This window comes from Mesoplodon densirostris, chromosome 2, assembly GCF_025265405.1.
Source record: "Mesoplodon densirostris isolate mMesDen1 chromosome 2, mMesDen1 primary haplotype, whole genome shotgun sequence".
Taxonomy (NCBI): Eukaryota; Metazoa; Chordata; class Mammalia; order Artiodactyla; family Ziphiidae; genus Mesoplodon; species Mesoplodon densirostris.
In genome coordinates, this window is record NC_082662.1 from 141,000,047 (window position 1) to 141,012,072 (window position 12,026).

Sequence of the window (12,026 nt, forward strand, 5' to 3'; positions counted from 1 at the left end):
GGTACTGGCTAGAACATATTTGTAGGTGGAAAGAAGAACCCAGTGATGAGAGATGGTATTACTGAGGGAGCAATATCCTGGAAGAAACAGAAAGAGATGAAAAGAGAACTGTATAGTCTGTAAAAAGTGGTAGGTGGAAATGAGAATAAGGATGAGTGGGTATAGATAAGCTTGGAGGTGAAGGGAGAGGAAATAGAGTTATCCTGTGATGTTTTCATCCTCTGCTATGATAAAGAAGGAGAAAAGAGTAGAGATGAAGATATAACAGAGCAGATGGCTTGAGGTGCAAGAACAGATGAGTTGTAGAAAGGAAAATGGTACTGACTGTGAATGAATAAGATACCAAACAGCATACTACTTCTGGGTATATATCCAAAAGAACTGAAAGCAATGTCTTGAAGAGATATCTACACACCCATGTTCACAGCAGCATTACAACCTAAATGTCCACTGATGGATGAATGGGAAAAAAAATATTGTATATACATACAGTGAAATATTGTTCAGTCTGAAAAAAAATTCTGACACATGCTACAACATAGATGGACCTTGAGGACACTATACTAAGTGAAATAAACCTGTCACAAAAAGACAAATACTGTATGGTTCCACTTATATGAGGTATCTAAAGTAGTCAAATTCATAGAAATGGAAAGTAGAATGGTGGTTGGCAGGGGCTGAAGGGAATGTGGAGTTACTATTTAATGGATATAGAGCTTCAGTTTTGTAAGATGAAAACGTTCTGGAGATCTGTTGCATAGCAATGTGAATATACTTAACACTTCTATACTTCTGAACTGTACACTAAAAATGGTTAAGATCATAAATTTTATGTTACATTTTTTTTAAACCACAGTTTTAAAAAAAAGATGTCAAACAGCATACACAGTCTAAGAGAAAATGGGGAGAGTAAATCTGTGGTAGCCAATGAGCAAGATCTTATTTTCTCAGTAACCGAAATGCTGGAACAGAGAAAACTGACAACTGAATTTAGAGTGTGGAAGGAGAGAATGAGTGCCCTGGGGGAAAGTATTGGCTGGATAAGTCTTGAGGATGAGGGAACTCAGTTTGGGGGTTGAGAATTTGGCTAACATGATGAAGTAGTGGGATCCAGAATGCATAAACATTAAATCAGGAACTCTAAAAACCCTAAGACTATGTCTGTTATTCAAGAGTTCATTGACTCCAGAAAAAAAAAAAAATTCACATAAGGCAAGTGTTTTTCTTTAAAGACAACATTTATTTGAATGATGAATGTACACATTATCAAATGACATTTTACAGGCAACTACAGTTACTTCAGGATTAAACTTCAGAATTAAAACTTGACTCCCATAATTAAAAAAAAAATTGTGCAAATTGGAATTACTGAGTGATTATGCAAAGGTAAAGTATATACGATGAGAAAAACTCAAACCAAGCAGAAATAAAAGTGAAACGTTTAACCATATCAGAGAAAGATACTCCTATTAATATAAAATCAGACTTCCCCCAAAATGTATGCCCATCATAACCACAGGATATGCTTCCTAGTTTGCTTAAATAATTTAAACCACACTACAACCAAAAGTATATGGTAACAGTAAGTACGCTGATTATAAAAAGAAGAGTCTAGACACGAGGACAGCTCTTTTTAGTGCCTTCCTAAAAAAGGTGACAATTTTCAGAGCTATTTAACTGTTTATATCCATAGCCTGGCTCCAAGTATGTCACAGGTGAGGCTTCAAAAAGTCCTTGAAGAGCACGTAGCAGTAAAACTGGGCCTTCATCTTTATCATCAAGCAAATTTTCTTTGTTCTGCTTGAGGCTAAGTGCATACAGGAGCTAAAACTTATGAAATAATCTCACTGATGTTGAGACCATACCAATAGACTTGCTGATATTAAGTTTCTCTCCAACCGATGTTCAGTTGGGTTCCAAGCAACAAGGCATACTGAAATAGATGAATTTCTATTTAGGAGACAGCATGAAAGGCAGTGGTATAACTCAAAGTTTAAATATGAGCATTAACATTCTCTCTATATATACCAATTACAAGTGCTATAAATAATGGAGCATCAAGCCTATGAGAAGGTATCATTCAATTAAGTGGTCCTTCATATAACATGAAGTAAAGCAAATAATAATTAATTTTTATACTGATAAATATGAATAAAAATAAATGAGGGAGAAATTGAAGCAATGGTTTCATTCTCACTCATTCAAATATTCATTCAACAAACATTTAGGTAATAACTTTACTTTGGGCCCCACGGTTTTGGATTTAGAGATCACTCTGGTAGTCTCTCCTGCTCCCTTCTTCTCTTTGGCTATGACCCACTAGCAACAAGTAAGCTTTTCTTCCTCAACTGCCACAGCAGTTTTTCTGTATCTTGTTTATAGCACTTAATCTTACACTATGATATGTATAAGTCTTATTTTTGTTACTAAAATAAGTTCCAAGAGGGCAGAGGTGGTATCTTTATTTTATATCTTATAGATCATGTAGGAGAAAGCAGCTTGAAGTCAGATTGGAGCTTGAATTCTACCTTTGCTAATTACTGACCCCCCAAGTCTTTGGCCAAGAGAGACTTTTCACCTTGGTTTTCTCAGCTGGGATATTATACGCTCACCTAGGTATAATCTTGTAATAATACACAACTTTTAAAGTTATAGAGAGGGCTAAATGAGCTAATGTATGAAAGAGCCTCAGCATACGGCCTGGGCTTAGCAAACTGTCAAAGGTTCACACCCTTTTTCTCCTGGGAACCTCAGGGGGACTCTTCATGTTGCCTGTCAACCTTTCTATACTCCCTCTCATTCAGGCTTCAACTCTCATGGTGACTATTTAATACCTTCTCGTTTCTCCTTAAATCTCTAACATCTCCTTTCCTAATCTCCCTCTCAGCTGATCATTTTTCTTTTTATTCACCAAGAAAACAGAAGCAACAGAAGAGAACTTCCACATGTGCTTTCACCATCACATCTCCCCACCTACCTTCATCTGCACCCATATATTCTACCTTCCCTCCTGTTACTAAGGCCATGCTCCTATCTAAGGTCTACTCCTCTGCTTAAGTCCTAGATCCCACTCCTTCTAGCTTACCCAGATGTTGCTCCAGCAATTCTTCCTTTTCTTTCCTGCCATCATTTTCCCCCTTCCTACTAAATATTCTCTTCAGCTTACAGGAATAGCAGCTATTCCTCCACTCTTAAAAATACTTCCCTTTACTTCTTATTCTTGCCATTACTCTACTTATCTGCTCCTCTTTATAGAAAAACTCCTTGAAAGAGTTAATATCTCCGATTTCTCTCCTTCATTCTCTCTTAAGGTCACTTCAATCAGCTCTAATTTGCCTCTTTCCTCTACACCAAAACTGCACTTGTCAAGTTCACCAACAAATCTTGTGCTGCTAAACACAATGGTCAGTTTTCATGACTAATCTTTCGTAATCTCTCAAAAGCATTTGCCAGGGTCTATCACTCCCTCCTCATTAAAGTTCTCTCTTTGCATGAAGCTAGAACACCACACTCTGGGGTTCTGTCCTGTATCAGAGCTGCTTCTTCACTCCTGTGTTGGGTCCTCCCCACTCCATGACTCCTAATGTTGGAGGATCCAGGGCTCAGCACTTGGACCTTTCCTCTTCGCTAGCCTCTTTCACACCCTTGCTAATCTTACTCAGTTTCATTATTCTGTACATCCATATACTGACAAGGCCCAACTTTGTTTGCCAAGCCTGGTCCTATTCCCAAAGTGCTGACCTGTACATCCAGCTACCTTTTCGGCACTTGTACATGGATGTCTATTAGATATCTCACACTTAACATCTCCAAAGTGGAACTCATTTTTCTCCCCAGTCTTGCTTTTCATTCTCAGTTGTCTTAATTAATGGCAATTCTGTCCTTCCAGTTTCTCAGGCCAAAAAACCCAGGCATCATCATAGACTCCTCCCTTTCTCTCATATCCTGATACAAACTGTCAGCAAACTCTACTGTCACCATCTCAAAATTGCATGCAGAGGGCTTCCCTGGTGGCGCAGCGGTTGAGAGTCTGCCTGCTGAGGCGGGGGACGCGGGTTCGTGCCCCGGACCGGGAGGATTCCATATGCCGCGGAGCGGCTGGGCCCGTGAGCCATGGCCGCTGAGCCTGCGAGTCCGGAGCCTGTGCCCCGCGGCGGGAGGGGCCACAACAGTGAGAGGCCCGCGTACCACAAAAAAAAAAAAAAAAAAAAAATGCATGCAGAATCTGAACTCTTCTCACCAGCTTGTTGGTAGCCACTCACAATTTATTGGAGTTCTGTGATAGGGTCCACGGGGATTCCCCATCTTCCACCCGTGGCTACCTACACTCTCTTCTTAACACAGCAGTTAAAGTGATCATTTGCTTCTCTGCTTAAAACCCTCCAGTGGTTCCCATCTCAGAATAAACACTAAGCTCATTACAATGACCTAGCATACTCTGTAGGGTCGACCATCCTCACCCTCCTCCTGTACCTCTCTGGTTTCATCTCTGCCACTCTCTCCCTTGGTCAGTCCATGCAAGGCCACACTGCAGCAGGAACACACCACCTTATTATGATCTTTGCATTACTGTTCTTTCTTCCTGGAATGCTCTTTCCTTTATAAGGCTAGCTCCTTACTTCACATTAGTCTTTGCTCAAATGTCATTTTCTTAGTGAGGACTTCTCTTCCAACTACCCTGCCCTATCTATCCCCTTTCCTGCTTTCTTTTTCTCCACAATACTTATCATGTTCTTATTTATCTTATTCTTTTTTTTTTTTTTTTTTTTTTTCTGTATGCGGGCCTCTCACTGTTGTGGCCTCTCCCATTGCAGAGCACAGGTTCCGGACATGCAGGCTCAGCGGCCATGGCTCACGGGTCCAGCTGCTCCGCAGCATGTGGGATCTTCCCGGACTGGGGCACGAACCCATGTCCCCTGCATCAGCAGGCAGACTCTCAACCACTGTGCCACCAGGGAAGCCCTATTTATCTTATTCTTAATTATTTTGCTATTTATTTAAATATTTGTTGAATAGATGAATAAATTTTAACAAAAACGGACATAGTTGGCAATGTGAAATAGATAAGTTAACAATTTTTGTGCATGATTAGTAAAGACGTGCAACAGAACCATATATATTTAGTACTATACTTAGTGATAAATTTAAATTGAAGGAAATTTTGACATATAAATCAATAAGAATATTTAAAATTTTGTTAGATACCAGTTTGTCTTCTGATTAGTTTGCTAGCTTGTATGGATCACCAGAGTATACTTCCAGTGTTTCTAAATGAATGTCTTCTTTACGGCTTGTATTTGTATAGTAATTGCTAAATGGAAGAAAAAAGAAAAAAATCCTTTACTCATTGGCCATGATTACTATAAAGGTGTAAAAGTTGTTTTCTTTCCATAATTCCCAACACCAGGTAAGTACTTTTCATGGATGATTTCATTTTATTGTCTTAAATATCCTATGAAGTAACCCCCATTTTTTGGAAAAACCCATAAAAATAACTTGCTAAGCTGCTAAGTATCCAAGACAGAAGTTGATATTAGACAGTACTCTGAATGACTAATAACTATGACTCCCAGATTGAAAAAAAGTCATAAGCTTTCATTTTATAATATGATCATAAATTTACCTTTAGGGAACCAATCTTCCAATCTAACTTAAAAAGAAATTTTTTAGATTTGATGTTTAATTCAAAATCCTTACATAGTCATGCAGCGCTAAAAGATTTAAATGATTTTGAAGACATTTTTACTTTTATTCTTTGAAAGCACATGTACTTTACTGTGCTCCTAAAACTCTTTGCCAAAATTAGCAAAGGACAATAAAATGTGATTGTAATACCATATAGAACTCTGAGATAAAGTAATACAAAATTATTGGGGAAGAAATATTACTGTTGAGGGTACTTACAGCCTGTCACTCACTATCATATTTAAGAGGTCAACTTACATACTTAAGGGGAATATACATTAAAATTATTACAAAATGGTAACTTTTAGGTTAATGTGAGATTTAGGTTTTATTAAAATATCTTAGAAGACAAGAAAAAAAATAACATAGTCTCTTCTTCATGTGTTTGGATGACTTTTTAAAATATTTAATTTTGTTACTAGACATCAATTTTCGAATGATTCATTACTCATCTTACTTACAAAAAGTATTTAAGGCAACTCAAATGTCTACATCAAGTATCAGAAACTAAATTGAAGTCAGTTAGAAAATGGAAATAAAACAAGTGAGTGATGCTTAAGAATTTAGTTTAACATATATGTTTGGTTCATATCAACTGAGGCACTTACATATAGTATTTGATAAAAACATGTTAATAACCTTAATAATCAGACTAGAACATTATGAATTATTTGAGCTTGTAGGCATTCCCAAAGTTTGCAAATTTTCCTACACATGCAATGCTCTGATAGCAAACTTAGTAGCAGGAAGGAAAGACATAGAGACTACATTTTCTATTTTACTTAAATTTCTATTTAAATTACCCTTAGCTAAAATTATCTTCTAACTTCCTGTGAGGAAAGCCTTGCAAATGACATCCCTAGTTTTGTTTTGAGACCTTTTTCTATCTTGAATTCTGTGAAACTATTTTCCCCTTTCATCTTACTTCTGACTGTTCCTTCCCCTCCTGCCTCTTAAGCATTACTGTCCTTCTGAGATCTGTTCTCATCCCTATTTTAATCTTCTATGTTCTGTTTAGTACCAAGGCTTCAACTGTGATTTAAATGTCATCTACCTGAGTCCAGTCCTCTCTCTTGAGTCCTACGTCATGGGTGCCTGGAAGTAGCAGGTCAGAACTGAACACATCATCTTTCCCCACAAACATGTCCCTCTCTTCTTTTGATGAACCACTGGATCCACACAGTGACATCTGCTTGACTCATTCTTTGTGTCCCCTTCTCCCCACATTCATCAATTCACTAAATCCTGGAAAGCCTGTCTTCTTCATAGTGAAGGTATTTCTTACATCTATTCCATCCTCTTGAGCCCCACCACTGCTGCTTTGGTTGACAGCCCAGTACCGCCCCTTCTTTTGAAAATGCAAATCTGAATGTATTGTTTCTTTGCTTAAGATTCTACAGGATAAACACCAATTCCTTGTCATCACATGCAAGGCTTTTGATGATCTAGCTCTTGACCATCTTTCCAGATTTCCCCAAGACTGTTAAATTAAACATTAGTTCAATGAGATGTTAAAAGCATTCATTATATGAGAAAAAAAAAAGTTCTGCAGTCCAACTAGTTTGAGAGATTAGTTTTTAAAAAGTTAAACAGGCATCTTTATTGTAGGACTTTAAATATTCTCATGGTCATTGTAAATCACCATGAGAAAAATGTAGTATGAAGTATTTCCCAATCATTTTTGGTCAGAGAACACTGTTTCTCCTGAAATCATTCACAAAACCAGGGTTATGTGATACATACCCTGATAAACACTACTGCCTAAAGTACACCTCAAATGTAGACCCTTGCAAGACCAACTGTGCTCAGGCCCTCCCAGGCTTAGAGCAAACTATTCAGGTTCAAAGATGCCACTATTACATAGTTTCAATGTAACCCCTCCATGTCTGATGCCTGCACTAGGCATTATAGAACTGTGAACAGTGTAATCAGATCATTTAGATAGATCCAAGTGACTTGGCCTGTTAAAGTAATTTTGCTGGAGTTTGTGAGTGACATGTTTAGGGTGACATGACTTGGTCATCCCCCTCTGGAAGTTACCAGAGATTTGGTAAGACTTCACATGATTATCCTCCCTAACACTAGCATGTATGGAGACTTAAGAACCTAAGCACATGGAACATTTCCAGGCTGATACCTGATGATATCATTTGCTAAAAATCTATCCTTTGCACGTATCAGAATATTCTGTAATTTCCACCAGATTTATGTGGTCAGAGGGGTCTTTTATGCCACTCCTCCACATAAACCTATGCTACATCACACATACTATTTTCCCAGTCATGTCAACTGCTTATGTAGTTCTCATAATATATGATGGAACGACAAGCCTCTGGGTCTTTGCTCAAACTGCTCCTTCTACCTGGAATACCTTTCTCCCCTTGTTTACACTCTCTTGAGATGCACCTCAAATATCTCCTCCTCTATGGAAACTTTTCTGATCAAAATTCCCAAACACTGTCCATTTGATTGTGTCCTCACCAAATATCACATCACCCACTATGGCAACATTACTTTATGGATACAAATGTTTTTTAAATAGAATAAATTAAAAATAAAATGTAAAAGTATGTCTAATTTCTGGTTAATAAAACATAACAAAATATAGAAACCTAGTAGTATATTTAAGGAGTCATGAAAACAACCAAGTGAGAGAAAAGATTACTTGAACAAATAGAAAGGCCTAGTAAATTTCTGAATGGGAAAGCATTACAGAAAATGTGCTAGTTTTCAATGGTTAATCTATAAACTTAAATGCAATCACAGCATATCTGTTTTTAGAAAATGACAAATCATCTAAAACTCCTGTAAGAACAAACAGAAGAGAGAGGAAAAGCTTAAAAAATTATAGTGAGGGGGTTCTTGCTTTATCAGATATTATAATAGTAGAAAGCTATACTATTTAAACACAAAGTGGTTTGTGATAGAATAGACAGATCAATACAACAACAACAACAAAAGAATCCAGAAACACAATACATCCAGATAGGTTAATTATCTGACATATAATCAAGTTAGAACTAACCTTCTAGAAAGTCATTTGGCTATATTTACTAAGCATCTAAGTGTTCATACACTTCCCTAGCAATTCTAGGAATCTAGGCTAAGGAAATAAGGAGATGTGGAAAAAGTTTCTTTAAAGGTGTTTCTCATATCTTTATTTATTATCAAAATAAATGTGGAAGCAACCTAAAATTTCCACAATATAGATACATATAATAGAAAAATATGCAATTAAGTAGGTAAAAAGAAAACATGATTTAATAAAAAAAAATCTGTACATGAGGCTAAACGAAAAAAAAAATTAAGGCAGGAGACTATAAGGCCAAAATTTCAATTTTAAAAAGAAAAAGAGGGGCTTCCCTGGTGGCGCAGTGGTTGAGGGTCTGCCTGCCGGTGCAGGGGACACAAGTTCGTGCCCCGGTCTGGGAGGATCCCAAGTGCCGTGGAGCGGCTGGGCCCAGGAGCCATGGCTGCTGGGCCTGCGCGTCCAGAGCCTGTGCTCTGCAACGGGAGAGTCCACAGCAGTGAGAGGCCCACATACCGAAAAAAAAAAAAAGAAAATGAGAAATAATATAAGAAAACTGATCATACCTGTATAGGAACGTACCAAATGTCTGCAGTTGTTATGACTGGGATTTTTTCTATCTTCTAGATTTTTTATTATGTATAAATAAACATAATCTGATCTGAATAAACACCATTCAAATAAAATTAGTTTGTTATCTTTTAAGTTCTTACAGAAAGGACCTTCTATTTAATACAAGATACCTTATTGCAGTTATCCCATTGCAGTATTTATTTCATTTAACTTGTGCTTCTGTGTTTAGTTTCAGGCAAGAAGTCAAAATCTTTTGTGCGTTTTGGTCAAGCATGCGTTGAACTTACCGTTCTCTGTGTTTTAATATCATGCGTAAGGTGATAGCACCCAAGCAGAAAAGAGCTACTACCCCTGCGGAAAAACCTAGAAAACAAAACAGAGTATCAAATGCTAGAAAAATGTGACCTACCTTGTTTTGAAGTGACTGTGGGACCTATTCCTAGTGGTGGGGAAAATGTTATGTGACTTTTCTACTTGTTCTTCTTCAGCCATATAAATCCTGAATTCCTAAATCATCATATATGGGCCTAAAGTTTTGGATTCAATCCAGTCCATATTTAATCTAAAGGACTAAGCATTTGACCACAGGGTTCCAGTCAAGTTTCTGTTGAGCTTTTCTGTTCTTTTCAGTTTTATCAGTAATATTCTTGTCACTGGGGTGAAATTAGGAGCTCAGGACACCAGGATCCCATGACTTTGCATAGCAACATTTAACTCTCAGTTGTGAAATATATTTTGTTACTGCAGAATAAGCCAGCCTATTTTGATAGTAACCAAATCATGCAAAAGACCAAGAGTTAAACTAAATTTTTGGTAAACTTAACTTTCAATTTAAAAACTGGGAATAGCTGTTCAAGTCATTTATTCCATGCTATCCAAAAGTGACAGTTTGTGATGTGAAGTGCACATTAAAAGATCCTTAAAACACTAAAAAAAAAAGATAACTTCTTATGAGTTAAAGTGAAAAAAAAAATTAACAGTCAGGATATAGGACCTCAAATTTTTACATACATTTTAATAAATCACCATTAGAAGCTTTCTTCAAGTATTTAAGAAAACTTACCACAAATGAGAGGAACAAGTGAACCTAAGGAGAATACAAAATCATGAAAATATTAGTGTAGTTGCATGGTTCCACATATCTCAAAGTCCCATGGTAATGTCCCAGAAATTAATCTCAGCCCCCTCCTCTCTAAGTCTACTTAAAAAGAGGTATTGGAACCCTGAATTATACCCACTCTTTCTTTTATATATATATATATAAATGTATTTATGTATATATTTATTTATGGCTGCATTGGGTCTTCGTTGCTGCGTGCAGGTTTTCGCTAGTTGTGGCGAGAGGGGGCTACTCTTCGTTGTGGTACACGGGCTTCTCATTGCAGTGGCTTCTCTTGTTGCAGAGCATGGGCTCTAGGAGTGCAGGTTTCAGTAGCTGTGGCACACGTGGGCTTCAGTAGTTGTGGCTCGCGGGCTCCATAACACAGGCTCAGTAGTTGTGGCACACGGGCTTAGTTGCTCCGTGGTGTGTGGGATCTTCCCGGACCAGGGTTCGAACTTGTGTCCCCTGCATTGGCAGGCGGGCTCTTAACCACTGTGCCACCAGGGTAGTTCCTACCCACTCTTTCTTCATTTCTCATGTAACAACTTCCTTGGCCTTTACATTTTTTTTCCACCTTAATTAAGTTGGGGTAGTTCATCCATGAAAAAAACCAATAAACTCAACTTTATAATCAGGGATTTCTCAGGTCAGAATGCAAACATTAACTGTTACAACAGGTCGGTTAACATATTTTTGGAGGCCCCTGTCATATTGCTAAGCACTTATAAATCAAGATTCAGCAGTAACAGAAGTCTCAGCAGCAACTCCTTTCAAAATACAGTCTGTCCTCTGTATCTGTGGATTCAACCAACTACAGATCAAAAATATTCGAAAAAGCAAAAAATTTTGGAAAGTTCCAAAAAGCAAAACTCACACTGCGAGCCCAGCAACCATTTACATTGTATTAGGTATTATAAGTAATCTAGAAATGATTTAAAGTATATGGGAGGATATGCACAGGTTATATGCAAGTACTATGCCATTTTATATAAGGGACTTGAGCATCTGCAGATTTTGGTATCCAAGGGGGTCCTGGAACCAATCCCCCTGAGGATACCAAAGGACAACACTATAAGGTTGTTAGTTTTGCACCTTTTAAGTTAGTGCTCTTCTCTCTTTATTTTCTTTCTTTACTTCCCCCATTCTCAGAAAGTCTCACTTTCTCTACAATAGACCACCAACTTCAAATTCGTCTGTTACTATACCACTGGTCACAGACCTATGTCAATTTAAAACCCAGAGTCCCTAACATTGAGGGATACCGCTCACTCTCTTCTTTCCAGTGAAACAAGTAGAAGCTGCAGTGAAGCCCTTTGCACTTACTTGGGGATTTGCAAACAGCCAGGGGAGGGTTCCATCCGTGATCTTCCCGACACTGGCTCTGGGGACTGCCTTCTAGGGTATACCCATCTTCACATTCTAAAGTGATGACAGCTCCATACTGATACATTTTTCCAGGCTGAAGCCCACTCTGGATTCCATTTATATGCTCTGGGAAGCTACAGTTCACCTCTGAAATTAAAGAAATCTAATTGAAGCTGAGTCATATTCTGACATTTTACCAAGAACATAGATACTGCCCTTAATGGAAAGGTTTATGAAGCCAATTTAGTTTATTCTCAGTAAAACTTCACTGAA

General features: G+C 37.7%; 1 protein-coding gene across 1 annotated transcript in view; it reads right to left on the reverse strand.

Moving 5' to 3' along the window:
• The window catches only part of CR1 (complement C3b/C4b receptor 1 (Knops blood group)), a 156,723-nt gene that overhangs the window by 125,081 nt on the left and 19,616 nt on the right, over positions 1 to 12,026 (reverse strand). Inside the window, exons 21-23 of the mRNA XM_060078239.1 lie at positions 11,712 to 11,900; positions 9,574 to 9,649; positions 4,438 to 4,528 (exon numbers count right to left, since the gene is read on the reverse strand). Of these exons, the coding sequence (XP_059934222.1) occupies positions 4,438 to 4,528; positions 9,574 to 9,649; positions 11,712 to 11,900 (356 nt within the window). The remainder of the gene's footprint in view (positions 1 to 4,437; positions 4,529 to 9,573; positions 9,650 to 11,711; positions 11,901 to 12,026) is intronic.